The sequence below is a fragment of the Rattus rattus genome, chromosome 11 (assembly GCF_011064425.1).
Source record: "Rattus rattus isolate New Zealand chromosome 11, Rrattus_CSIRO_v1, whole genome shotgun sequence".
Taxonomy (NCBI): domain Eukaryota; kingdom Metazoa; phylum Chordata; class Mammalia; order Rodentia; family Muridae; genus Rattus; species Rattus rattus.
In genome coordinates, this window is record NC_046164.1 from 72,822,880 (window position 1) to 72,847,916 (window position 25,037).

At 49.3% G+C, this 25,037-nt stretch overlaps 1 protein-coding gene and 1 non-coding gene across 2 annotated transcripts in view; one reads left to right on the forward strand and one right to left on the reverse strand.

The window, feature by feature from the left end:
* Positions 1-679: 679 nt before the first annotated feature.
* LOC116912131 (oxysterol-binding protein 2-like) overlaps positions 680-25,037 on the reverse strand; it is a 41,653-nt gene continuing 17,295 nt past the window's right edge. Inside the window, exon 2 of the mRNA XM_032916041.1 lies at positions 680-1,472. Coding sequence (XP_032771932.1) covers positions 1,175-1,472 — 298 coding nt within the window. The 3' untranslated portion in view covers positions 680-1,174. The remainder of the gene's footprint in view (positions 1,473-25,037) is intronic.
* Positions 10,106-10,245, forward strand: LOC116912971. The gene has a single exon (XR_004389537.1). It is a non-coding gene; the product is annotated as a small nucleolar RNA SNORA48 (small nucleolar RNA).

Consider the following 25,037-nt stretch of genomic DNA (forward strand, 5'->3'; position numbering starts at 1 on the left):
TCTGTTCAAAATACTCACACCAATGAAATAAATAAATCTTAAGACAACAGCCTAATGGCCCATTCTCAGACAATAGGCTAAATGAACTATGGTACCTCCATACAATGAAAAACCATATTGTAAAGACAAAGGTATACTGGCTGGTTTTGTGCGTCAACTTGACACAAGCTGGAGTTATCACAGAGAAAGGAGCCTCCCTTGAGGAAATGTCTTCATGAGATCCAGCTATAAGACATTTTCTCAATTAGTGATCAAGGGTGGGAGGGCCTATTGTGGGTAGAAGAAAGCAGGCTGAGCAAGCCAGGGGAAGCAAGCCAGTAAGTAACACCCCTCTCCATGGCCTCTGCATCAGCCCCTGCTTCCTGACCTACTTGAGTTCCAGTCCTGACTTCCTTTGGTGATGAACAGCAATGTGGAAATGTAAGCTGAATAAACCCTTTCCTCCCCAACTTGCTTCTTGGCCGTGATGTTTTGTGCAGTAATAGAAACCCTGACTAAGACAAAAGGCAGTGTTTTTATGTACTAACAGGGGACACAGTTAGGATAAATAGGTAAACAGAAATGGGCAGTGGGGTGTTGCATTTTAAATAAGTGCCCACTAGGGCATAAAGATGATCATCTCCAGTACCTCTGGTGACCTCCAGTGAGAGACCAAGATAGGTAGCTAGGATCAGGAGTCAAACATGGGTTTTATCCACAGGCTTTTGAACTATTGGCTTATAGATCATATGAGGACTTTGCTGGGCCATCGGAATTGGTGTCCTACCTGGCCAGGGCAGCATCTCTGGGCAACTCTCCTCACTACCCACAGTTTGATCAGTCGGGGAAACAACCAGTCTGAGGCACAGTGCACCATTGTGGACCCCACCCTATAGCCCTGTTTCTGGGTTTGGATCACCCAATATTTGAAGCATCTACCGAAATCCTCATAACCACTCTGCTTTAAAAAGAAAAAAGAAAAAAGGCACACACAGCCCCTGGCACAGCAAACACTCCCATCCCCAGGACTGCCAGCTACCCACAAATACCTTGGCCAAATAGCTTCCTCACTGAAGACGGTGCGTCCAACCGAGTGGAAAGGGAACACACAGACGTTAGGCCTTCTGAATTGGACCACACTACCTTGGATTTCCTGGTCATGGCTGTTCCCAAATGTTTTTGATTCCTAGTTCCTCTAGACTACCATGACACCACACACACACACACACACACACACACACACACACACACACATACACACACCCTGTGCTGAACCATCACTACCTGACTGAGTGTTCATCACACGGATAGCCTTGGCCTTGGCCAACTCCAGAACGGTGATCCATTGCTGCCGGTCCACCTCTGAGCTGGCCTTGAGGTGGTAGGTCCTTGCCCCGTTGCATAGCAAGATTCCACAAGAGTCCTCTGTTTCGAAGTGCGCGGAGGCCAGGTTGATGGTTCCACGGCAGGTGTGGGCCATTTCACCCTGGTTTCTGTGGGGATCAAGAGACGGTATGAGGTCAGGCTCCTGAATACAATAGTTCCAGACTAAAGAAACTCTCGAGGTCAATCCTCAGCTCATTCCTGGAGAGCTGGGAGACACCCTGGGATCACCAGTGGGAGAGAACGCTGTACTGCCATGGGCCACATCTGCCCACCATGGGGAGGGGTAGGAGGCTATACTGTGCCATGCCTGCTAAGGTCTGAGCGCTTGAGGACATTAGGAAGTGGAGAAGAGCCAACAGTCAAAGGGGGTCTGCAGCTTCATGCCAGGCTCTCCCCTACTAAATCTTGGAAGCAAAGAGAAAGACGTTGCTACTAGCGAAGAGATTGGAGCCCCAGAGCTCAAAGGGAGGACCTTGGTACCTCCCACTTTGAGGTAACCTGGGAATGGTGTCGTCCTTGAGACTCCTTCTGTCCCACCAAGACAGCCAGAGAGCAAAGGCACACCTGTCATTGTCACTCAAGGCAATGGCAGGGCTGACATGATGCTACTTTATGTCACTGGTGACAAGATCATGGATCTAACAGTACCAGGATAACTGAAGGGGTATTATTTCTAACTGGACCCCGCATCTAACTGAGATATGACTATCATAAGTGGACTTACCTCACTCACTCCCTTAAACACTTGAAGGAAATCCAGAACCCCATATAAGAGCCCCGGATCTTTCCACAGAGGGCGTTGCAAAGGGGAAAACAGTTGGTGAGCACCTAATACTGCCATGGGGAGATGAGCTCACCTGGCAATTTCCTGCCACGGTGTTCGTTCTTGGTTGTGTGTCAACTTGACTATATCTGGAATTAACCAAACCCCAGCCTATGCCAGCGGTTTTCCTTGCCAGCTGTCCCATGATCCTCAGGGTCTTTTGGCATGGACACCAACCCTGCCACACAGGGCCTGGCCTCTGCTGCTCTCCACGACCTCCTATCCCCCAATCTTGCATCTCTCATGCCTTCATTACCAGCAATGCCATAGATGCTCCTGAAACGCTCTCCCACCAACTCCCTGGACACTCTCCCTGGACCACAGTTGTATTGGCTGATGCTGGGAAAACACTTTCTTAGGCAGTTGCTTCTGAGGAGCAGGGAACCCGGTCAGCTTAGGCTGTCTTTATTTAAATGAATTTAGATGCAAGAGATGGAGTTTTGCCCCTAAGACTCCTTCCCTATCGTCCCAGTACACCACTGGAGGATTCTCGAGACTCCGGTCTTTAACAGGCACCAGCACGAATGCTCTCCTGTCCTGAAATTTCTTCTGACAAACAAATTAGCCCATTTGAATTCCTCCACTCAGGTTCTTAAGACATGGACAGAGTAAAAAAACCAGATTCTTGGCAAAAATACATGTATGGCTCTTATCCCAATCCAGATAGAATCTTTGTTCTTTGAAAGCTCCATTTCTCTCTGTGCTCTTCTAAGCTCTACCAGAATTTCCCATCAGCCTCTGCTCTTCTAAGCTCTACCAGAATTTCCCATCAGCCTCTGCTTGTGGCACTTGGTGGCTTTTCTAGACCAAAGATCCAAGGGCTCCCACATTCCTCCTACAGAACCGTCTCCAAGGCCTGAAAGCCACATGGTCAGGTTCACCACAGCGACAGCCCCTCCTCCAGCACCAGCTTCCGTGTTAGCTTCTTCTGTGTGGCTGTGATAAAACAACCCATGAAGACACTTTAAGGCTTGCTTTGGCCCCAAGTTAAAGGTATAGTCCAGCTGATCAGGTATAGCAGCAGCTGATCATTGTGATAGGACAGCCAAGACGAGAGAAGGGCTAGCCAAACGGAAGAGAGAGGACAGTCAGGGCTGGTTTGAAGCTTGGTTTAACTCGTCCCCTTGGCTAACCATCCTCATTCACCTTGTTAAGATCCCTAAGTGTTCTGCTATTGTTGACCTTTAGACCCTGCATATTGAACAAGTTTATAGCCTTCATAAAAGAGGGAATAAGTGCAGTACAGCTGTTGGTCCTGTGCCAACAATATGAGACCCTGGGGACAGGACCTAAAACATGAGTCAGTCACCAGAGACCCCCAAGCGGCCATGACAGGGCAGAAAGCAATAAACAAGTGTGTGCACGCGACTTAAACAGTCAGGGGGGTTGGGGATTTAGCTCAGTGGTAGAGCGCTTGCCTAGCAAGCGCAAGGCCCTGGGTTCGGTCCCCAGCTCCGAAAAAAAGAAAAAAAAAAAAAAACAGTCAGGGTCTACGAGCCCTGATGATGATGCCCACTGTAATTACGATAATTATTTCCTACAGCAATGAACCTAATTCAGATAATATTTCACATAAGTTTCCAGAGCCCTTCTGCAAGTAATCCTAGATTCTGTCAAGTAGACAGCGGCCATCACCACATCCAACAAACAATCCTCTCTTATTTGAAGGATGCTTTCCCTTTCTAGATTCCGGTCTGCTCTGGACATGCCCCTTTCAGAAAATGACATGGAGCAGAAGCAAGGCCTGGCTCGAGGATGCCGACACCAGAGGAAAGGTGTTCCACTTACCGGTGTGGCAGAGCCGGGGGTGTCTGCCACAAGCCTGGAGTCTTAGATTTAATTTTAGGCTCGAGGCTATTCAGGTGTCTAACCACCAACAGCACTCCTGCTAGGCGAGAAAAGCAAAGGGACACAGACTATGCTCTAGGCACAAGAGAAGCTTGTAAAACCAGGAGAATTCACACGGCTTTCAGACAACTGGAAAAGTTCCAGGATCATGGTACCAGAGCGCTGGAGAGGCGGAGAAGCAGGAAAAGGCCAAACATAGAACTGGAGGGAACATTAGGGACTTATACTCTTATACCCAAAGCCAAAATGGCTCCTAGCCTTAATATTAGAAAAGATAGGAAAAATCAGCTTTGCTAGTTACCTAGCACGCAAATAAACTGATCCTTAGTCATAATGAATTGTTATCTTTTTATATCAAGGTCTTTGGTTTTTCAGTTTATTTCTTATTTTATTATTTGGAAGAACTGTGTAGCAGGCCATATAAATCTGGGGCCAACGGCCTCTCAGATTCCCACAGCTTGCTGAGACTCTGGCCTTGGGACTTAGCTCTCCTCCTCCATCTAGGTGTTCCGTGTTTAATCCACTCTGTGGCAGTAGTGGAGTTTATTTTTATCCTGTTTATTTCATTCCAGTGGCTTCGAATGCAGTCCTGAAGAGAACCTAAACTGTGAGAACAGACCCAGGTCTCAGGGGCTGTAGCAGCAGCAGTTCTGCCCGCGGGGCTTATAAATCGCTTTGTTTCTCTCTTTAAAAATCCTGGCTCAAGTGACGTCATTAGGATGTCTCGTTGATAAGGGCTTTGCTGCTAAGCCCGATGACCTGAGTTCCATCCTGGGACCTCTATGATGGGAGGAGAGAACTGACTCCTGAAAATTGTCCTCTGACCTCCACAAGGAGACACACACACACACACACACACACACACACACACACACACACACACACACGGGGGGGGGAGGAGAGTAAGTAAATGTAACTTTTACAAACCTATAGGATCAGAGTTGAAAGCTGGGTGTGTTGAAACAGAGCTTTGTAATTTTAGCATTTGGGAGACCAAGGTAGGAGGTTCAGCCATTCAAGGCACAGTCTAGGTTACATAGCAAGTTTGGACCATCCTGAACTACATGAGACCCTGTCTCTGACTGACATGCAAACCAACAATAAGTACATTTAAAAAAGAAAAAGAAAAAGAAAATCCTGGTTGAGATGTCAAGGAATGTTCCAGAGCTTCTCAAAAGCCTAGCTGGTGGGATAATGTTCAGCTCAGCCTGCTGGAGCCGGTAAGCCTCTTGGGAACTCCCTGCGCTCTCAGTGGGGCTTCATGTAAGTGTCAAACAGTCCAGGGTTGTCTTTCTTACCAGTCCTGGGCAGCTACCGTGGGCTGAGTCCCACAAGCAGGCCATGGCATAGGTGCCCGGTCACAGCAACCAACACTCACCAAAACAGAGCTTCGCACCTCTTGTAGGGAGCTTGGGTCGAGAATTTTGTTGACTATCTGATACATTCAGAGCAGACAGGGACAAGAACAGGTGACAGAGCTGCATGACAAGTTACAGCGGCCATCACCTACTAGGTGCCCTTGGCTGACTTGAGGCCATCACCTACTATGTGCCCTTTGTTGACCCTCAGTAGTGACTTTTGACAGGATAGCAGCTGTCAGAGCCTGTAACCACCAATGTGACATTTCTTATGCCACAAGCACCACCTAGTGTAAATGTTCTACTTACTCCTCTTGTAGTTTGACAGGATGGCCAAGATAGATGTGACAGAAGAAAAATTTAAGTCAGTCACTATTTTGTAACTGTCAGTCCATCATGGCAGAGAGGACATCAGAGAGTAGGGCATGGTGGCCATCGTCAGAGAAAGGACAGGGATCTAGGAACCTAGGGATCCTTTGGGGTGTGCCCCAATGATCTACTTCCTCCAGGTAAGCATGACCCCAGAATAGTACCACGGACTGAGGACCAAGCATTCAAATACGAGTATGAGGGACATTTTGTATTTAAACCATAATATTCCACCCCAGCTCCTAAGGGCTCACGATCATGTCACAATGCAAAATACATCCAATCCCTCTCCAACTGTCCTATAGTCTAAGTCAAAAGTCTAAGGTCAAATCTCTAAGCTGTGATGCTCTGCAAAATGAAAAGGAAAGTCACATATGCCCAAGATAACCGGTGCAGGGAAAGCATTACCATTCCAAAGGGAGAGATCAGGGAGTCCAAAACAGGACTGAGACCAACACAAGACCAAAACTCGGCAGGGCAAACTCTACACGTCATAAATCCACATCCAGTCTAGGGTATCTGGTGGCCTGGTATAAGCACCGGCAAGCTTGGGAGGCCCCGCCTACTCCTATTCACTGGCTGCAGCTTTCCTAAAGATCCATTTTTGGCAACTCCGTGTCTTGGATTCTCCACTGCAGTTCAGGGGTTCACAGCTTCATGAGCGTCATGCTTCACAGCAGTCTCAGGGATGCTTACCCAGAACGCGATCCTGCCTCGTTCTGACTAGCCTCCCGTGCCTCCCCTTGAAATTCTGGTGGGATCCATGACCTTGTAAATCTTGCATTCTATATGCCTACATAGCCAGGATGGATGATAGTGACTCGAGCAGGTCCCTGTGGACCACAGCAGCCCCCGGGTGCCTAGGTTTCATTAACATAGGAAAATACCTATGTGACTATGTACACTGTGGTCTGCATCTCTCAAAGCCAATGAGCTAGAACCTTGGTTCTCTTGATCCTGCCATAGGTTGGATCTAACCAACCATTGAGGTTCTCTGAAGGCATCTCTCTCATTGTTCCCGTGCAGAATACTTGGCTTCTTTTTCATGACATTGAACAAGCAAACCCTCCTTGTCTACAGCGTTGAATGTGCCCCTCTTCTGGAACGAACTGAACGGATTCCCAACCTTTCCACTCTGCTTTCCGATCCTGATTCTCACTGTAAGCTTGGCTAAAAGCAGCCGATGACGTCCATGCCATCACCTGAAAGCTACCCTGACTAGGCATTTTCCTCATCAAATTAACTAGCCCATTTAGCCTTACTCAATGTTTCAGGCAAGAATGAAACACGAATTGCCTCAGGCCCTATTTCCAGGAGAATTCTTGTTGTCATCTAAAAGTTTACTTGCTTGGGCCCACATATTTATGGATGCTTTGGCGTTCCAAGTTCCCATAGCTGCTTATTAAGCTCTGCTTACCAAATTCTCAGCTTCCTTTAGCTTCCCTAAACTTTTCCAAATTCCTCCTCCAAATTCCTCCTCCAAACCAGCGCCGTCGCCAAAGAACCACACACTCAGGTTAGTCAGGAGAGCCCCACCCCCACTTCTCTAACCCCAGTTTCTGCTTTAATCATTTCTACATTGCCGTAACCAAACTCCTGGCACAAAACCTTGAAGAGGAAGGATCTATTTCGGCTACAGTTTCAGGGATGTTGGTCTGCCTTGTGAGGAGAGTGTGACTGTGCATAATGGCTTACTTCATGGAAGCCAGGAAGCAGGGAAAGGGTCTAAGTTCCTCCTCCAGTGAGCTATTTCCTCAAGTTAGGTCCCACCTCCAAAATTTTCCCTGATTTCCCAAAACATGATTTCCTGGAGTCATCATGTTCATGTCCAAACATAGGTCTGTGTGTTTTTTCGTATTCAAAATGCAACACTAGTGATGGACCTATGTGTAGGGACACAGACCTTCTGGGTCACCTCAGAGAGCTTTTGCCAACCCTGCAGGTCCCTCCTAAGTATCCCATCTAGGCTGCCATTCCTCGAGCCACATAGACACCCCTTCAGGGTGTGATGGTGATAGTGATTTTAACCTTGAGGGTTATCATCGAGTCCGTGCGGAGGAGGGGCAATCTGGACTAAGTTAAAGAGGATGGTCCATCCTGAAAGTGGGCAGCAGCAGTCAGTGGGCTGGGGTCCTAGACTGGGTAAAAGGAAAAGGCTGGCTACACACCAGCTTTCATCTGCCTCTGCTTCCTGGCTACAGATGCCATGTGACCAGCCTTGCCCTTGTTGCCATGCCTTGCCTGTCGTGAATATTTCTCCTGGCTCCTGAGCCAAAAGAAACCCTTCCGGGCTGGAGAGATGGCTCAGCGGTTAAGAGCACTGACTGCTCTTCCAGAGGTCCTGAGTTCAAATCCCAGCAACCACATGGTGGCTCACAACCATCTGTAATGGGATCTGATGCCCTCTTCTGGTGTGTCTGAAGACAGCTACAGTGTACTCATATATAATAAATAAATCTTTAAAAAAAGAAAAAAGAAACCCTTTCTCCCTTCAGTTGCTCAAGTCAGGATATTTTATCACAGCAACGAAACACATCACTCAGACACAGGTTTATGTTTCACATCTCCTGATTCTTGCCCTCGAGGGGGTTAGAGGCTTAAATTCCAAAGTGAGACATCAGAGGACACAATCAAGCTGCTGGGTCCGAGGCTACCGTAACCTGAACATCTCCCACAGCTTTGTGCCAGTGTCCAGCACGAAAGCGACGATCCTGCCAGACAATTGATCCTAATTCTTGTGAGGAGTAAGGCTAGTGCCCAAGTGAGCATGGAAGAACAATGTCTCCACTAGAACCGGGAGGTCTCCCTGGGCTTCTCACTAGAACCGGGAGTGCTGAGAGAGAGTTCCAGAGTGGGCATAGAGGAAGCCCGAGAGGATGGATGAATGGCTACACCACTGTGGACATGCTTCTTTCTCAAACTTCTTCCTCTCTTCTTCCAGGTAACTGGCCACCAACGGGAGTGGCCTTTGTCACTGAATGAACTGTTGGCACGTCCTGCTTGAGGAAGAGATGACGGCCTTTAGTTTTCTTGGGGAAACAGAGGTCTCCATGGTATAATGGAGCTTAGTCTATGGGGAGGGTACGAGCAGGTCTGAGAAGCACAAGATGAGACTGTACTGGGCCAGCAATGGGCTCTGTTTCCTAACCTTTCTTCAGCCTCTGCCTTCCTGCCTCTTGTTGATGCCTTAACTCACACCAAGTTGTCCCTCATTTAAATGTCACAGTGGAGCAGGAGATAAAAGGGAACAGGACACAAAACTCTCCCTCTACAGACAGCTCAATAGTATGTTTTCTCATTGTGTGTTTTCTAGAAAAGTCCGTGTGGCAGGCAGACACATGTACTATAGTGTCTATAGCTGGCTGTGATGTGGCGCCCTCTTGCTTATGGCTCTGATACTGCAGCTACCAACAGTTAACTTCACAAGAGAAATGCAGGGTAAGAAAAAGGAGTTGGGGCTGGTAAGATGGCTCAGTGGTTAAGAGCACTGGCTGTTCTTCCAGAGGTCCTAAGTTCAATCCTCACCAACCGCATGTTGGCTCACAACTATCTATAAAGGGACCTGTTGCCTTCTTCCAGTCTGTAGGTTTACATGCAGACAGAGTTCTCATTTTAAAAACAAGTAAATAGGGGCTGGAGAGATGGCTCAATGGTTAAGGGCACTGACTGCTCTTCCAGAGGTCCTGAGTTCAAATTCCAGCAACCACATGGTGGCTCACAACCATCTGTAATGAGATCTGGTGCCCTCTCCTGGTCTGCAGGCATACATGCAGGCAGAGAGCTGTATGATGTATACATAATAAATAAATTAAAAAAAAAAAACAAGTAAATAATTTTTTTTAAAGGAAAAGAGAATGGAAAGGTAGCTTATTGAATCCAGACATCCTGACTTATGTTCTTCTCTCTAGGCCGGCTGTAACAGGCTGTGACTCACTTGTTCATTCCCACCCAACCTACCTGCCAAGTGGTGACTCAGTAATGCCATCCTGAATGCACCTATAAAAAGGAGATATGCGAGAAAACAGACTGGCCTCAAAGAACATCCTATCTGGTGAGGAGGTAGGCGTACAGATGGCATACCACCGAGGGCAAAGCGTGTGCGAAACCCTGGTTCGACTGCCGGTGCCCCAAAATAAGTACTAAAATACTACTCAAGTAATTAAGCATTATCTAAGAGCTGCAGGGATAGCTCAGTGGTTAAGAGCACTGGCTGGTCTGACAGAGAATGTTGATTATATATTATAACAATTCATTGTGTATAAAGTAAAGCCTTATACTTTGCCTATCTCATTGACTAAATGTTATGCTTTTTTTAAAAAAAGCGCTTTCAAAAACACTCAGATGCCCCCAGCAGTGGGCTGAGAGATGCCCTGTGGGTGGTGTTCTTATCTCAGTCAGGGGCAGAGAAGATGGCGGCCTTTGTTCATCCTAGCTCAGTGTCTGGCTTGGTGGCCAAAGCTGCCTTATGCCTAGGACTCATAAAAATCAAATCAAATCCAGGCAGGCAACTCGGGAGGAGGAAGACAGAGACCTGCTGGTTGCCATGCCACCCACAAACCTGCCCTCCAGCCCGCAGACACCCGCTTGCCACCACACTAGGCAGCACGGATGGAGGATGTCACCCAGGGGCCACGTGGCCAGCCTGCAGCAGGAGCCACCACTATGTGCGAGTATGTGCTGGACAGATGGACAAGAAAGGGAAGGGGAACAGCTTGAGCATTATGAAGAGAGATGGAACTGGAGACTCAGGGTGGACAGGAGGAGCCTGGTGTGGGTGTCCAGCCCTGCCACCTGGGGCCACGGTGGGGTCCCAGCCTGAGCTGCTGCTGAGGGCCCTGTCTAGGTCTGGGCTATGCAGCAGAATGGTCAGTGTCGATGTTCTTGCCTCATATGACCACTAGAGAACATTGGGATGTCCCTGGTTGGGATATCTGCTGGGGACCACATGGATGTCCAGCGGCTATGATAACTGACCCCACCTCTCACTGGATGTGGTGCTGTGGAGAGCTGGCCCTGGTGGCAAGAGCATGGGTGAACCGGCCCGAGGACGTGAGTATAGAAGAGCCAATACTGCCACTTGTATGCCATGTGGTGGTACAGGCACAGAGGTCCCCCCCCCAGCTGCCCCTTGCCACCTCCAGCAGTCAGAAGGCTGCTCAGAGGGTCATAAGCTTGGGAGAGCTAGACCTGCCCCTTGCCAGCTGGAATATTCAGAAGAGCAGGCCCTGCTGTCACCTGGATAGCACAGAGGAGCTGACCCTAGGGGTGGGGGTACAGGTGAGCCGGCTCTGAGGGTGAGAGCATGGGAGAGCTCACCCTGCTGCTGATAAGTCATGAGGTAGCCTGGGTTTAAGTGGATGCTCCTGCCAGCACTACCTCACTAACTATAAGCATTTGTACCAGCTGGCTCCAGCATCAAGAGATCGGGTGAACTGATCCTGCCCCTCACCAGCTGCAGCACTTGGGAGAGCAGGCTCTGCACCTCACCTGGGCACAGTAGGGCTGATCCTGGTTAAGCTGGCCTGCCACTTGTCTGGCATGGAGGTGCCATGGTTGCAAGGATGATGTCCTCCCCACCCTTCTCTTGCCACCTGCAGTAGCCAGGAGAGCTGGCCCAGGGGTCAGGACAGTGGGAGATCTAGCCCTGCCCCCTCAGTGACTGTAATACTCAGGAGAGGAGGCCCTGCACCTCGTCTGGGCAGCACAGGACAGCTGGCCCTGGTGGAGGGGATACAGGTAAGCCAGACCCGAGGTGTGAGAGCAGGAGAGCTGGCCCAGACCCTCACAGGCTACAGCACTTGGGAGAGCGGACTCCTGAACAGACCCTGCCTTCTGCCAGTGGTGGCATTGGATGGTGTCTTAGTAAGGGTTTCTGTTGCTGTGAAGAGACACCATGACCAAGACAACTCTTATAAAGGGCAACATTTAATTTGGGCTGGCTTACAGTTTCAGAGGTTCAGTCCATTACCATCACAGCAGGAAGCATGGCAGCACGCAGGCAGACACGGTGCTGGAGAAGGTTCCACCAGTTCTTTATCTTGATCCAAAGGCAGCCAGGAGGAGGATCTCAAAGCCCACCCCCACAGTGTTACACTTCCTCCAACAAGACCACACCTCCTCATAGTGTTACTCCTTGAGCCAAGCATATTCAAACCACCACAGCCGGCCTAGTCAGAGCAGTGCTGGAGAGCTCCCCCTGGTGGTGCGGATGCGGGAGAGCAGACAGGCCGATTAGATCAGCTACCACCCAGGCCCAGCTACAGGGCTGTTCTAAAGCTGCAGGATCTCCATGACACAGGGCAACAACAGGATAATGGGGAGGAGTCCTGATGAAGATCTGATATTGATGGTGTCACAGAGCCAGAGATCTAGAACCAGACCAGTGACTCACTGCAACGAACATTAGCAAGTGAAGATTGCGGACAGAGGGGTTTACTGTGGGACATTGTGACACACTACAGCTTCCACAGTGAGATGTTTTCTATGCTTGTTGTTGTTGTCATTGTGTGTGTGTGTGTGTGTGTGTGTGTGTGTGTGTGTTTCATTTGTAGGAGGAGGCTGCAGGGGCGTAGGGTGAATATGAGAGTTTGAGGAGATCAGCAGTACTGGGCTGTATGACATGAAACTCACAACAAATCAGTAAAAAGCTTTTTAAAAAATCCTCGGAAGTAAGGAGACCTCCGTGGGCAGTAGAAGGGAGCACAGCGCCTGTCTAGTTTCTCTTCTCGCTGCTGGGATAAAGTACTTGGCAAAAGTAACTGGAGGGGGAGGGGTTCCCTTGGCTCATAGTCTGAGGGTATCACGGCAGCAGGAGGCCGAGGCAGCTGGTCACAATGCGTCTGCAGTAGGAAGCACAAGCCCTACCTGCTTTTCTCCTTTTTCAGTCCTGGACCCCAGTCCACTGACCGGTGCTGCTCACCTCTAGGGTGAGTCTATCCTCCTCAATTAACCTAATCATGACAAGCTCTCCCAGGCACGCCCAGTGGACTTTCTCCTAGGTGATTCTCAATCGTGTCCAGGTGACAATATTAGCCATCACATCTCTAACCCTCGTGAACATGACAACCAGGCACATTGCTCTTAAGCCATAGCATTTTCCCCTTCCCCATAGGGCTCACTGTTGTCTCGTCATACAAAATGCATTCAGTCCGACTTCAAAAGTCCTCACAACCTAGCGATCCCAACGTTATTTAAAAGTCCAGGTCTCGTCTGAGAGTCAGAGCAAACTCTTCAGGTGTGGCACTTTGTACAGTCAAATGCAAGTCACACCCTGCAGTGTCTGATTACACGGGATAGACAGTCCCGTTCCAGGAGGGAAGAACCGGAAGACAGCAAGGGTGGTCAGATTAAAGCAGGACTGAAACCGGGCAGGGCAAACACAGCATTCTACAGCGTCTTGTCCGGCATCCTCAGCTCACGGCAGAATCCTCTGGGCTCCCAAAGTTTCGGGTAGCCCTTTCTTTCCTCTTCTGCTGCCTGCAGCACAGTAGTCTCACTCTTGGGTCAACTCAACTCCACGTCTGCAGCTCTCCCTGGTCGACACCCTCTGGGTCTATCATGCTGGGGTCTCCACTGCAATTTGTCCGTAGCTTTCCCCAGAGATTCAAACCCCAGTGCACACAACAGCTCTCTGGGAACATGGCACAATGGCACAATGCCCTGTGATACCCTCCATCTCGCATCTTTCATGCTCATGAAACCAGTGCCGTGCAGATGGTACTGCCAAGTTCTGCTGCTGGGCTGAAAGGCAACTGACAGCTCAGAGCCTCCAAAGGCCCCGTGCTGATCGTTCTGGATCCTGGACTCCTGGCGCGCACAGCCTAACATATCATAGAGGTGTCTTAATCTATAGTAGATACAGAAGCATGCCGGGGAAGCAGAGGCCACCAGCTGAGGGACAGAGTTATAATGAGTCTATACAATTTAAGAACTAGAGACAGACAGACAGACAGACAGACAGACACACACACACACACACACACACACACACACACACACACACACACACACACACAGAGTATGGTAGCACATGCCTTCAACCCAGCAGCCAGCAGGGGGAGTTGGTGCTCAAAGTCACAGGAGTTCCAGGCTAGCCTGGGCCACTTGAAGCCCTAGCTCAAAAAAACTCACAATAAGAAAATAAAAAAGGAACAGAGGGGTAACTAAAACCAGTATGAGATGGATCTCTCTAACTTCAAGGCTTTAAAGTTGATTTTAAGTGTGTGTGTGTGTGTGTGTGTGTGTGTGTGTGTGTGCTGTCTACAGATATGTCTATGTACCATGCACATGCCTGCCCTCTACAGTGGCCAGAAGAGGATGCTGGATCCTTTGGAACTGGAGTTATGAATGCCTGTGAGCCACCACGTGGATGCTAAGAAAGGAACCCAGGTCCTCTGGAAGAGCAGCCAGTGCTCTTAACCTCTGAGCCATCTCTCCAGCCAGCCTCTTCAAGGGTTTAACATGAGAACCTGACACGGAATCTATCCTCAATGCATATTTATGTGTGCAACCCAGCGTCATCACTGACAGGTAGGGCTGTGCAGCAGGGACCAGCACCCATTCTTCTTGTGCGCCTGAAATCTTAGACCTGTTGGCTAATGTCTGTCCCCAGCCCTTGCCAACCAGTTTTAATCTTTGCTCTGGTTGGCTCAACTAGTTAAGATATCTTTTGCAAGTGGAATCATGCAGTGTGTATCTTCCAGTGACTGGCTTATTTCACTCCAGGTTTATTATTTATGACTGGCACAGATGGTAGGAATCCCTTCCTTTGTAAGGCTGAACGACATTCCATTCTGTGTATATACATCCTCTTTTTAAGCCTTCATTTGCTGATGGATACAGGTTATTTCCTGGGTTTTGGCTGCTCTGAATAATACTGAACACAGGAGTGCTAACATTATTCTGAAGTTCTACCTCTAATTCTTTTGGATGAATACCCAAGATTGGGATCACTGGATCATATAGAGAGACATTTCACTTTTAATTTTTTGAGGAGCCTCCTTACTGGAAAGCAACCCAATTTAAAAGTGGAAAGATTTGAAAGCCAGAGCCAGTGAGGCAGCTCAGTGGGTAAAGGCGTTTATTTACCAAGCAAACCCAACAACTGGAATAGGGTCCCTGGATTTTACCATAGAAGGAGAAAACAGATTCCTGAGAAGTTTTCCTCTGACTTCTGCACACGTGCATACATGAATGCATGCATGTGCTCACACATGCACACACAAATGCACACACATGAACACACACGCACATCTACCAGGCAAAATACTTTTCTCTGTTCCATATATAGAGGCTGTATGTAGTAGACAGTAAAACACGGAGGCCCCACGGAACAGAGCTGCGAGTCCACCATCAGCTTTGACCACAGACGTCCACAGACTTGTCTCCCCATAGCCACCATTTATTCTCCAAATCCATCAGAGCTCCCTGGATGCAGCTGTCATTGCCACGTGGTGCAAGCAAACAGAAGCCGCCACTTAGATGAGACTTGACCTAGTTCATTTTGCCTGGCCTCATTTTTTTTGCCATTTAAAGTCTCCCTTGAGAAATGCTAAATGAGGGCCAAACTACAAGGACACTCCAAATATGTGCACGTTTTAATGAGGGTGTAACAGGGCGCCTGCGAGGCAGTCTCCGGTTCCGGAAGCTCACCGTGGGAAATTAGTTCCCGGGGCATGACAGACACCATGCATAGGGCACAGCATTTCATCAATGCATTTTACCTCCCCACAGCACCTCCACTCCAGGGGACTGCCAACACATCCTCACACTGCCCTCAGAGTGGGCGATGCAGACATTGTTTAGCACCATGCATTTATCACGTGTGCCCAAAGGGAAGGTACCTGTTAGAAACGACCCCACTTTACAGAAAAGGCAGAGTCCAGTGAAAAGATAAACCTACTTCTAGCCTGTACAACTGGTTGGCCTCAGAGCAGAGCTAGGATTGTAGTATGTGATAGCCCAACAAGCTTAATTTAGAGCCACCTGGTAGGCTGGCGAGACCCACCTCTGGTGTGACGCTGAGGGACACCCATCCTGAGTGTGGACAGGCTGGAGACCCAGATGGATCAAAGGAGGCAGGCAAAGAAGACCAGCCAAGTGCTGGCCTTCCCTCTCCCCCTTCTTCATGGTGAGCCGCTGTCTTCCACCACACTCACTGCTCTGATGTTCTGCCCAAGTAGACAGAACCAAACCCTCCAGAACCATGAGCCAAGATGAGAGCTGCGGCTGTCAGGCATTTCATTGCAGAAATGAGAAAACTGAATAACACATGTCTCTTGGTCACTGGATCAGGCATCTTTTGATGGAGAACACCAGAATAGGTATCCAGAAACAATATTTCATTTTATCTAGCGATAGACTGTATCTACTATTTGCAAGCTAAGCCCCAAGTTCCATGAGACACAGCCCTGTTCCTACTCGGCTCAGGGTGAGGGCTTCAAAATGATACAAGGGTGGGGTGAACCAATGCTTGGGGTATTACACAGTTGCAGGGGAACAGACCCAGGCACCTCAGTTCACTGCATCAGTACCACTCAGTGAGCATCCATCAGACCCACCTTTGTGGCTCCACTGAGGTACTAGAGGACCATTACGGCCTGGTGACAGTTCTGCACTGCTGGAGATCAGGTCAGAAGCCTGCCACAGACTAGCAGGCCGATGTTTCAGCTGCCTGATTCTCACGGAGATGTCTCACTAACTAGAATGTGAGTGAGCTGGATGTCTTCTGTTTGCCAATTAAAAAAAAGAACCCACAATGCCATTCCACATTATCATCATTATAAGCTGGGTTGAACCTCAGCCCTGAGCTTCCATAGGCTGAATCCAAGCCCTCCCCACATGCCCCTTGCGGTCTCAGATTCATTTATCCTGCCCCAGCTGCCCTGCCTGACCCTGCACCAGGCCATAGGAACCTCACCTAGAAGCACTCACAGTTTCCTCACTTCCCTGTGCACCCCATGGCCTGTCCTAGACAATTCTTTTCTGAACTGCATTTTCTTGTTCTTCCTTTTTTCTTTTTTTGAAAGGTTCTAAATTTTATTGCTGGAAAAACAACCTAATTTAGACGCCAGCAAGTCACCAGGTTAAAGACGTAGAACTCCATCCGGTAGGACTGATCGATGACCACAATTCAGTATAAACCCTCAGACTTGCCAGTGTGTGGATCCTCACGGACCCAGCTTGGTTCTCCTCCAGTGTCTCTCCTCTTAGAGTTGTACCTGATTTTGTTACCAGTTTTCATCCACATCCACTGAGGAATAGGACGATCTTGCTTTTGTTTCTTGGCCAGGAGTCGCTTGATTCTGAAAGTCTTGCGAGAAGACATGGCGAGAAGCCGAATCAGGCAGACTGCCTGGGCTACATTTTCTAAACATTCAAAACCTGGTGAGCATTCTGCAGCCGTGCTCCATCTGCGGCCCCATCCCCTGCCTACCTTTTCTCTTTCAATAGACCCTGCTCCAGGTGTTTTCAGTCCTCCGTGAGCTCACCCCCTACCCCCAGCTGCTTCTACCGCAGCCTGCCGGTTTCCTGGTCATGTGTGCACCCTGTGTGTGCCCCGTACACAGGCGCTTCCCTTTACCTATATGTTGTTCCCCCGCCTGTGCTCCCCTGCCCTGTGTTCCCCTGTCCTGTGTTCCCCCCGCCCTGTGTGCTAGCCTCTCTGCCAGCATAGAGTCCTTCTGTCTAGGCATTTCCCTCCCGCAGGCCCCATCCAGCAGACCAGTGGGACTATCTCGTTACCCAGGCAACTCCCTCACTCTGGGCTTCTCCCATCACTGCTAAACCTATATCAAATTCTAACTCCATGTATAGAGTTCTCTTGGAGATTCAACTCATGTATTTAATTAACAGTGAATAAACTATAGCATTAGGGAACCAAATGGCTGGAAAGGGGGATCTGGGTTTACACACTTATCTCCACTATTAACTGTGAAAACAGTGATTGGGTAGTAACCATTGTAGAAGCCGTAATAGAAATCGAGGAAATTACCAATATTTGTAACAAAAGGTTCCCTGATGGAGCTGGAGAGGTGGCTCAGCGATTAAGAGCACTGGCTGCTCTTCCAGAGGACCTGGGTTCCATTCCTAGCACCCATGGGGTAGCTCACAACCATCTGATGGCCTCTGCTGGTTTCCACAGGCACCAGGCGTATATGTGGGGCATAGGCATACATCCAGGCAAAAATATCCATACATAAAAAATAGTAATAATAACATTGCAAAAAATGTAAACATCCTTCAGGCAAGGCTGGGCATGTGCACATCAAAATACATAATAAACTTGAATCCACAGACTCGTGCTGACATATAAATTAATAGATAAATAAATGACTGTAGGACACAGGACAATGGCTGCTGAGACATGTGGATGGGGTGGTGCTAACTGGAAAAAGTCACACATCGGCAGTCATGAAAGCAATGGGTCCTAATACCTTTGATGAAAAGTTCGTCAAGGAATGGGAGTTCACACAGCCTCGATGTGTCTGCTTATGAAAATACCTACTGGGCTGAAGAGACAGCTCAGCAGTTGTGGGACAGTAAAACCACGAAGGGAAGCCTGGCGGGTAGAGCGGGTTGAGACCTGGAGACTCAGTGGGCACACACCTGAGACTTAGGTGACTCCCCTCTCCCTTTCAGATTCCTGTCCTGGAACACGTGCCACACGCCCACATAAGGAAATGTGACCTGTGGCCCAGAACACGATTCTCCATGCTAATGGGGTACCTAGAGGGCTTAGCCAATAAGCTTCCCTTCCCAGACATTCCTCCCTGCAAAAGGTAATTTCGGGTTCACCCTGAGAAGTCGGTTCGGTAAGGCACGCACCCATTTTCCACAATGAACAGTCAATAAGTGACATAGATAAACATGGACGGTCTCTTTCAACTGCCACCACCATGGGGAACATGGAAAAGGCCTTAGGCCACAGAGCCACAATCTCCCGTACAAGGCCTATCCGAGCTCCCAGACAACCGCTGCCAAGCTGAGGACGATCGCCACTGAGCTAAGCTCCCCCCTCCCAGGCCCCAGGCTCGACACTGTCCTCAGCCTGCAGGTCCCCTGACTCCGTTCTAGGATCTTCTGTGACTCTCAGCAGTGCCTGGATGTCCAAGGGTCAGAGAAGAGACTCTGGCCTCATTGCAGGCCCAGGGAACCCCAAGTTACACCTCCCAAGTGGCCAGGCCCTGAGTCCTGTGGGAAGCAGAACCAAAAGCAATTAAGAGTCCGTGCTGCTCTTCCGGAGGGTGCAAGTTTGGCTCCCAGCACCTACAGGGCTGGCAGCTGCCTGTGACTCCAACGGTAGGGCATCTGACACTTGCAGTACCCGTATATATGTAGCACACACTCACACGGACGCACAGCATATATTTGATTTTAAAAAAATCTAAACCTTTAAAAAAGAAACACTAATTACTTAGCAATTGAAAATCATAAAACTCATTAAGCCTGCAGCAGAGAAACCTGCCAAGCACCATCCTGGCCGAGTGATAAAGGTTGCCCGCTAATAATAGAACGGGAAGTCAGTGTCACGTGCCTCCAGACGGGGTGCACTGAGGAGGACACAGCACTGTGTTGTGTGGCCTTCCTGCCAAAACACGCAGGACCCAATCTAAACACATGGAGAAGGCAAGAGACCCCACAGCCCCAGAGCTCAAGGCAGGTAGAGAGAATGAACAGAACCCTAAAAGAGACCTTAACTAAATTGTCCTTGGAGACTGGCACTGACTGGGTGGTGCTCCTTCCCCTGGCCCTGTTCCAAGCCTGGAACACCCCCTACCATTTTAACCTGACCCCTTTTGAGATCCTGTTTGGTACCCCAACACCCTTGGTGTCCACTGGGCCCTCCCTGGAGGTATCCCAACTCACTGACAGGAACCTCCTCTTGAGGCTCCAAGCCCTTCAGCCAATACAACACGAGATTTGGACCAACTACATGCCTTATGCTCCAGGAATGACACAGACCCCTCACTGTTTCCAGCCTGGTGACTGGGTCTACATCAGGAGGAATCGGGCCCAGTTGCTGGAACTCTGGTGGAAGGGACCCTTCCTGGTGCTGTTAACCACGTCCTCAACATGGATGGTATTGCTGTACCCATGTGAAACCCACAGACACCCTGCTCCCCATGGACCCCCACTGGTTGGTACAGAAGCGGGACAATCCACTCAAATCCAAGATCCCTCGGCCCTGATCACGTCTGCTTGGTGGTGCCTCTGGATTTTGATTCCTTCCCCCATCCCAAGCAGCCCCCATGTGCCTGTCTGTCCAACCTGGGCTGTGGTTTCTGCTGGAACTGGAGATGAGGTCGCCTCCCTGATGCCCTCCAAACCCCTCAACACCTGGTAGCCCAACCTCACTTTCAACCTGTGCCAGCTGGCGGCAGGACTTGACTCGTGGGACATTGCCACCCATGAGGGAGAAAGAAGGCTCTGGGCTGGGCTGGGCTGGGGGCGGGGGTAGGGCAGTAGGATGTGCATTCCCTAAAGAGGCATCACCTGTGGGAGACCCCTATTTACCTTTGCCCTTTTGATGGCAGAAGCCTGGCAGAAGTTCACCAATGTGGGGGTCTAGACCAGTTTTATTTGCTGCCTGGGGATGCAAGACTACAGGAGACAGCTACTGGAACCCCTGTGGGACAGTGAAAGGCACCCTGGTTCCCAGTTGAGGAGGCTTGAAACCCAGAGACCCTGAAAGGGACGGTAGGCATTTTTCCTGTCTCCCAAGAAACCAGGCCCATCACAAGCCCGCAGCCCCCCATAGATTTGTGGCCATCAGTCACGTAAAGGGCAAGACCCCAAGCCTCTCCACAGGTAGAGGATGTGACCACAGATCATGTAGACTCAAGGCAGATCTCCATTGTAATGAGGTAGTTACCGCAGATGTCAAAATCGGGAAGGATAGAGAAACAGGAAAAAATGGATCTGCTTAAAATTAAAGCACACTGTAGGGTCATGCTCTGGATCCTGTGCCTCCTCAGGACCCTGGTGCAGGGCGGGGACGCAGTTGGCCTGTGGGGTAGTTGGAGCACTGTGTCTCACCTTGTGCTGTAGCTGAAGAGGATGACCCAGCTTCTAAAAATATACACAGAAAGAGTAAATAACAACAGGGCCCCACACAAGGATGCAGGCTGTGATCCCAGCCCTCAGGAAGCTGAGGAAGGAGGGTCAGAAATTCAGAGCCAGCACAGACTGCATAGTCAGAACTTGTCTTGGAAGGAAGGAGGGAGGGAGGGAAGGAGGGAGGGAGAATGAGCCCCACTGTGTCCTTACTCTTAAGTAGTAATACATGTAAAAACAACCCAGGCATAAGGCAAGCAGCATATTAGCCATTTGGGAACTGAAAGGCACGGGAGTGCTTCCCGTTATTTCTCTAACTTTCCTCCAAATCTAAAATTATATTAAATTGAAAGTACATCCCTTGGGGCTGGAGAGATGGCTCAGCGGATAAGAGCACTGGCTGCTCTTCCAGAGGACCTGGGTTCAATTCCCAGCAACCACATGGTGGCTCCCAACCATTTGTAATGGGATCCAATGCTCTCTTCTGGTGTGTCTGACGACAGCTACAGTGTACTCATATAAATAAAAATAAATTTTTTAAAGTCTATTTTCAATTTTAAAGGGTATCGAGTACAAATTTGAAGATAAGCAGTAATGAACTGCAAGTGTGTGGACCCTATTTAGGAATTGTAAAAATAAATAAAATTGGGGGCTGGGGAGATGGCCCAGCCACTAAACCACTTGCTACGAAAGACTGAGGACTGGAGTGCAGAGCCCCAGAATTCACATAATCCCAGCTTCATGGAGGCAGACAAGGGCATCCCCCAAGCACACTGGCCACCGAGGCTAGCTAGCTATGTCAACGTGAGCTCTGGGCTTAGCCCTGCTCAAGTAATGGTAGAAAGCCATTAAGGCTGGTTCCTGACATCAGCCGTCACATGCGTACGCGCGCGCACACACACACACACACACACACGCAAATGTGCATATACCCACAATGCACACCACACATGGGAAAATGGAAAAAATAAAAATGATAAAGCGGTGATGAAATTTAATATTTACAGGATGTACAACAACTTTACAAGGCTACTGTTACCTTTTAGACATAAAACACACGGTGTACCATGCACACAGGGCTGGTGAGGGAGAATCACTCAAAATTAAACATGAAAAGACACATACGGAAGCATCTGTCAACAAGAGTTAACATGTCTGAGATTTGCTTCAAGTCACAGGAGGCACAGGAGGCACAGCTTGGGAGTACGGATGAGACCTCCGGGCAGGGGGGGATGGGAACAAGGAGTTCATTATATAATAGACCATCTTCGTGTTTTTAAAAAGTCTCCCTGATTAAAAATAAGTATAATATTTTAACTCTTCTTTGCTCGAGGAACGGCGGTGCCAAGTGACCCTGGTGACCAGGGGGCCCCCTGAGTCCCAGGCTCAGGAACCAGCCTGCTCACCAAGCATCTCGGGATGAGAAATAAGCTGACAGCAAGGTCCCCAGGGCACAGGGCTGGCTCTATTTCGAGTGCAGCCGTGGGCCTGTGACTCTGGCTTCTCCTACACGGAACATTTCAGGATAGTTGAACAGATTTTCTTTTTTTAAGTTATCACATAACCCTGGCGGCGGCTGTCACCACCTACAGGGGGCCCTGAAGCTCTTCTCTTCTTGTGTCCTTTCCTGTGAGACTCGAGCAGCATGAAAACAATCTAGAGAAGATACTATACCAAGCAAAGAAGATGGGGGCAGGGGAGGGGATCAGTTACCCAGCCGGAGGGTTAGAAACGCCACAACTCGGATCAATCAAAGAAATGGTTAATTCCAAATTTAACACATCAAGGACAATCATGTGTATAAGTTACACCATGAGCTTATGGATAACCTATTCAGGAATTTACATCCCCCTTACCCCCTCTCCCCATGGTAGCCTCTAGTGCCTCAGGTACTGACAATATTAGTTGAAATAATCTAATGTAAAGGTGACTCTGGTGAAGCTTTAATCAAAACACAAATGACAATTAAACTGTCAGAATACAGGAGCTGTGAAACCAAAGGCCCCACAAGGGCGGGCAGGCACAGTGTGCATTTGAGTCATCTGCTGCTCCGGGTCAGCATGGCATTTCCTGAGGACTGCTGAGGCCCAGGCTAAGCCCTGCATCTAGAGTAGGACCAAGTCTCTGGAGAGGTCACTGTCTTGGGTTCCCATGGCATTGCACATCTGTGAACCTCCACCTCCCTCTACCATATGGACTGAAGGAAGGAAAGATAGGGAAGTCTGACACAGCGCAAGGGTCTCCCTGTGACAAGAACTCTGAACTACAACAGGTCAGGGCACAGTGTGGCCACTTCCCAAAGAAGCCTCAAGTGTGCCTTCGCGTCCTTAACAACTCTGTTTTCCAGAGCTGTGGCAGCTAGGAGGGATGAGGGTGGCAGTCAGGCTCTCAAGAGCCAGATGCATTCATTCCTAGCAACACCCTTGGCTCTGTGAAACATCTTTTTCACTGGTAAAACGATTACCAAGTACTTTGCGTGGTGTGTGTGTGTGTGTGTGTGTGTCTGTGTGTCTGTGTGTGTGTTGTTTTTCCAATCTGTAATGCAGGGCTGTTCACCAGTTAGGAGAGAGAGGACTGTGGAGGCTTTCACAGTCTTCCTTTCTCTCTGAGCAAGACCTCCGTGTGTGATCACGGGATACTGCACACATTGGGTAGGCAGCTCATGGCTCCTGCCTTGCTCTCTCATGTATCGTTGCCCCTAGGAAAGCTGGCGGCCATGTTGAGGGACACTCAAGTAACCCTTGAGAGACCACAGGGAAAGAGCTAGAGGGCTCCTGCCAGCCACTCACACTCCTTGCCAGCCATGTGACTCACTGCCCTGAGAGCTGGGTCTCCAACCTCAGTCAACCTCATGACCCAGTCCAAGCCAGAAGCACCCCAACTGTTCGCCCGCTCGTGAATTTCTGACTCACAGAAACCAGCTTTTTGCCTTCAGCTGCTAGATTCTGAGGTGACTTGTCATGCGTTGATGGGGTAATCCACCGTGACACTGAAAGAACCTCTCTGAACAGGGGCAGCCCCGCCTTGTAATAGGACAGCAACATCCCGAGACAGGTCCCCAGCTCAGCTCAACACCCAGCCCTGTGGAGAGAACACAGACTTGTCCTGGAGAGTGGAGGCTTCTCTGTCACATGAGCCACTATGGTGCTCAGAGGCTGGTGTCAATGCAGATGAGCAAACGTATGGTTGGTTTGATCACTCTTCCAGACAGGAGCAGTAGCTTGGGGGTGCAGTACATGACTATCACACAGGAAGCTCAGGTTTGGTCCCAGCATGTGCACATGCGCTCGCCTCTCTCTTGGCTCTCTCTCTCTCTCTCTCTCTCTCTCTCTCTCTCTCTCTCTCTCTCTCTCTCACAAACACACACACACACACACACACACACACACACACACACACACACACACACACACACACTTCCCTACCAAGATATTCTTTTGCCCCATACCAAGGATCTGGACAATCTCAGCAGCTTCCCAGGTCTGATAACATCTCTGTGCAGGGTATGGCTGATGATGTGAGGTGGCTTGGAGCACATGTGGGAGCCTGGACGCTAGAAAACTGTCATGGGGGTCAACTGAGGGAGGGGGATGGTAGAGTACCGGTGAAACGAAAGTAGGGAATGAGAATCCCAGGGATAGAAAGATCTAAGCCAGGGGGGACAGGGAGGAATTGAGTGTGCTAACTAAAACGAAGGGTTCTGGAAAAGCCTCATAGAAACACAAAAATTTGCAGGCAAATTGAAAATATAACTTAAGACAGGAGTGGTAGTGCATGCCTTTGATCCTAGCATTTCTCATGGGAGGCAGCAGCAGGAAGCTCTGTGTAAGTTTGGGGCTAGCCTGGTCTAACAACGAAAGCTCCAGGCCTTTCTTCCCACCACCTCCCCATCTGACTCAGGAGTTTAAATAAAGATACCCTGCACAGGCGTGCAGGCTTCTCCCAGAAAACATGGGTTAATAAATGAAAACCTGGGGCTGGAGAGATGGCTCCCAGGTTAAGAACGCTTGCTCTTGCAGAGGACCCAGGTTCAAGTCCCAGCACCCACATGGTAGACCGCAATCATCCATAATACTAGCTCCAAGAGATCAGATCAGACACCCTCTTCTGGCCTCCATATGGTGCATATACATAAAGGCAGGAAAAAAAACTGATATACATAAAAAAAAAATAAATAAACCTTTACAAAAACTAAAGTGAAAGTCTCAGCGCGGGTGTGA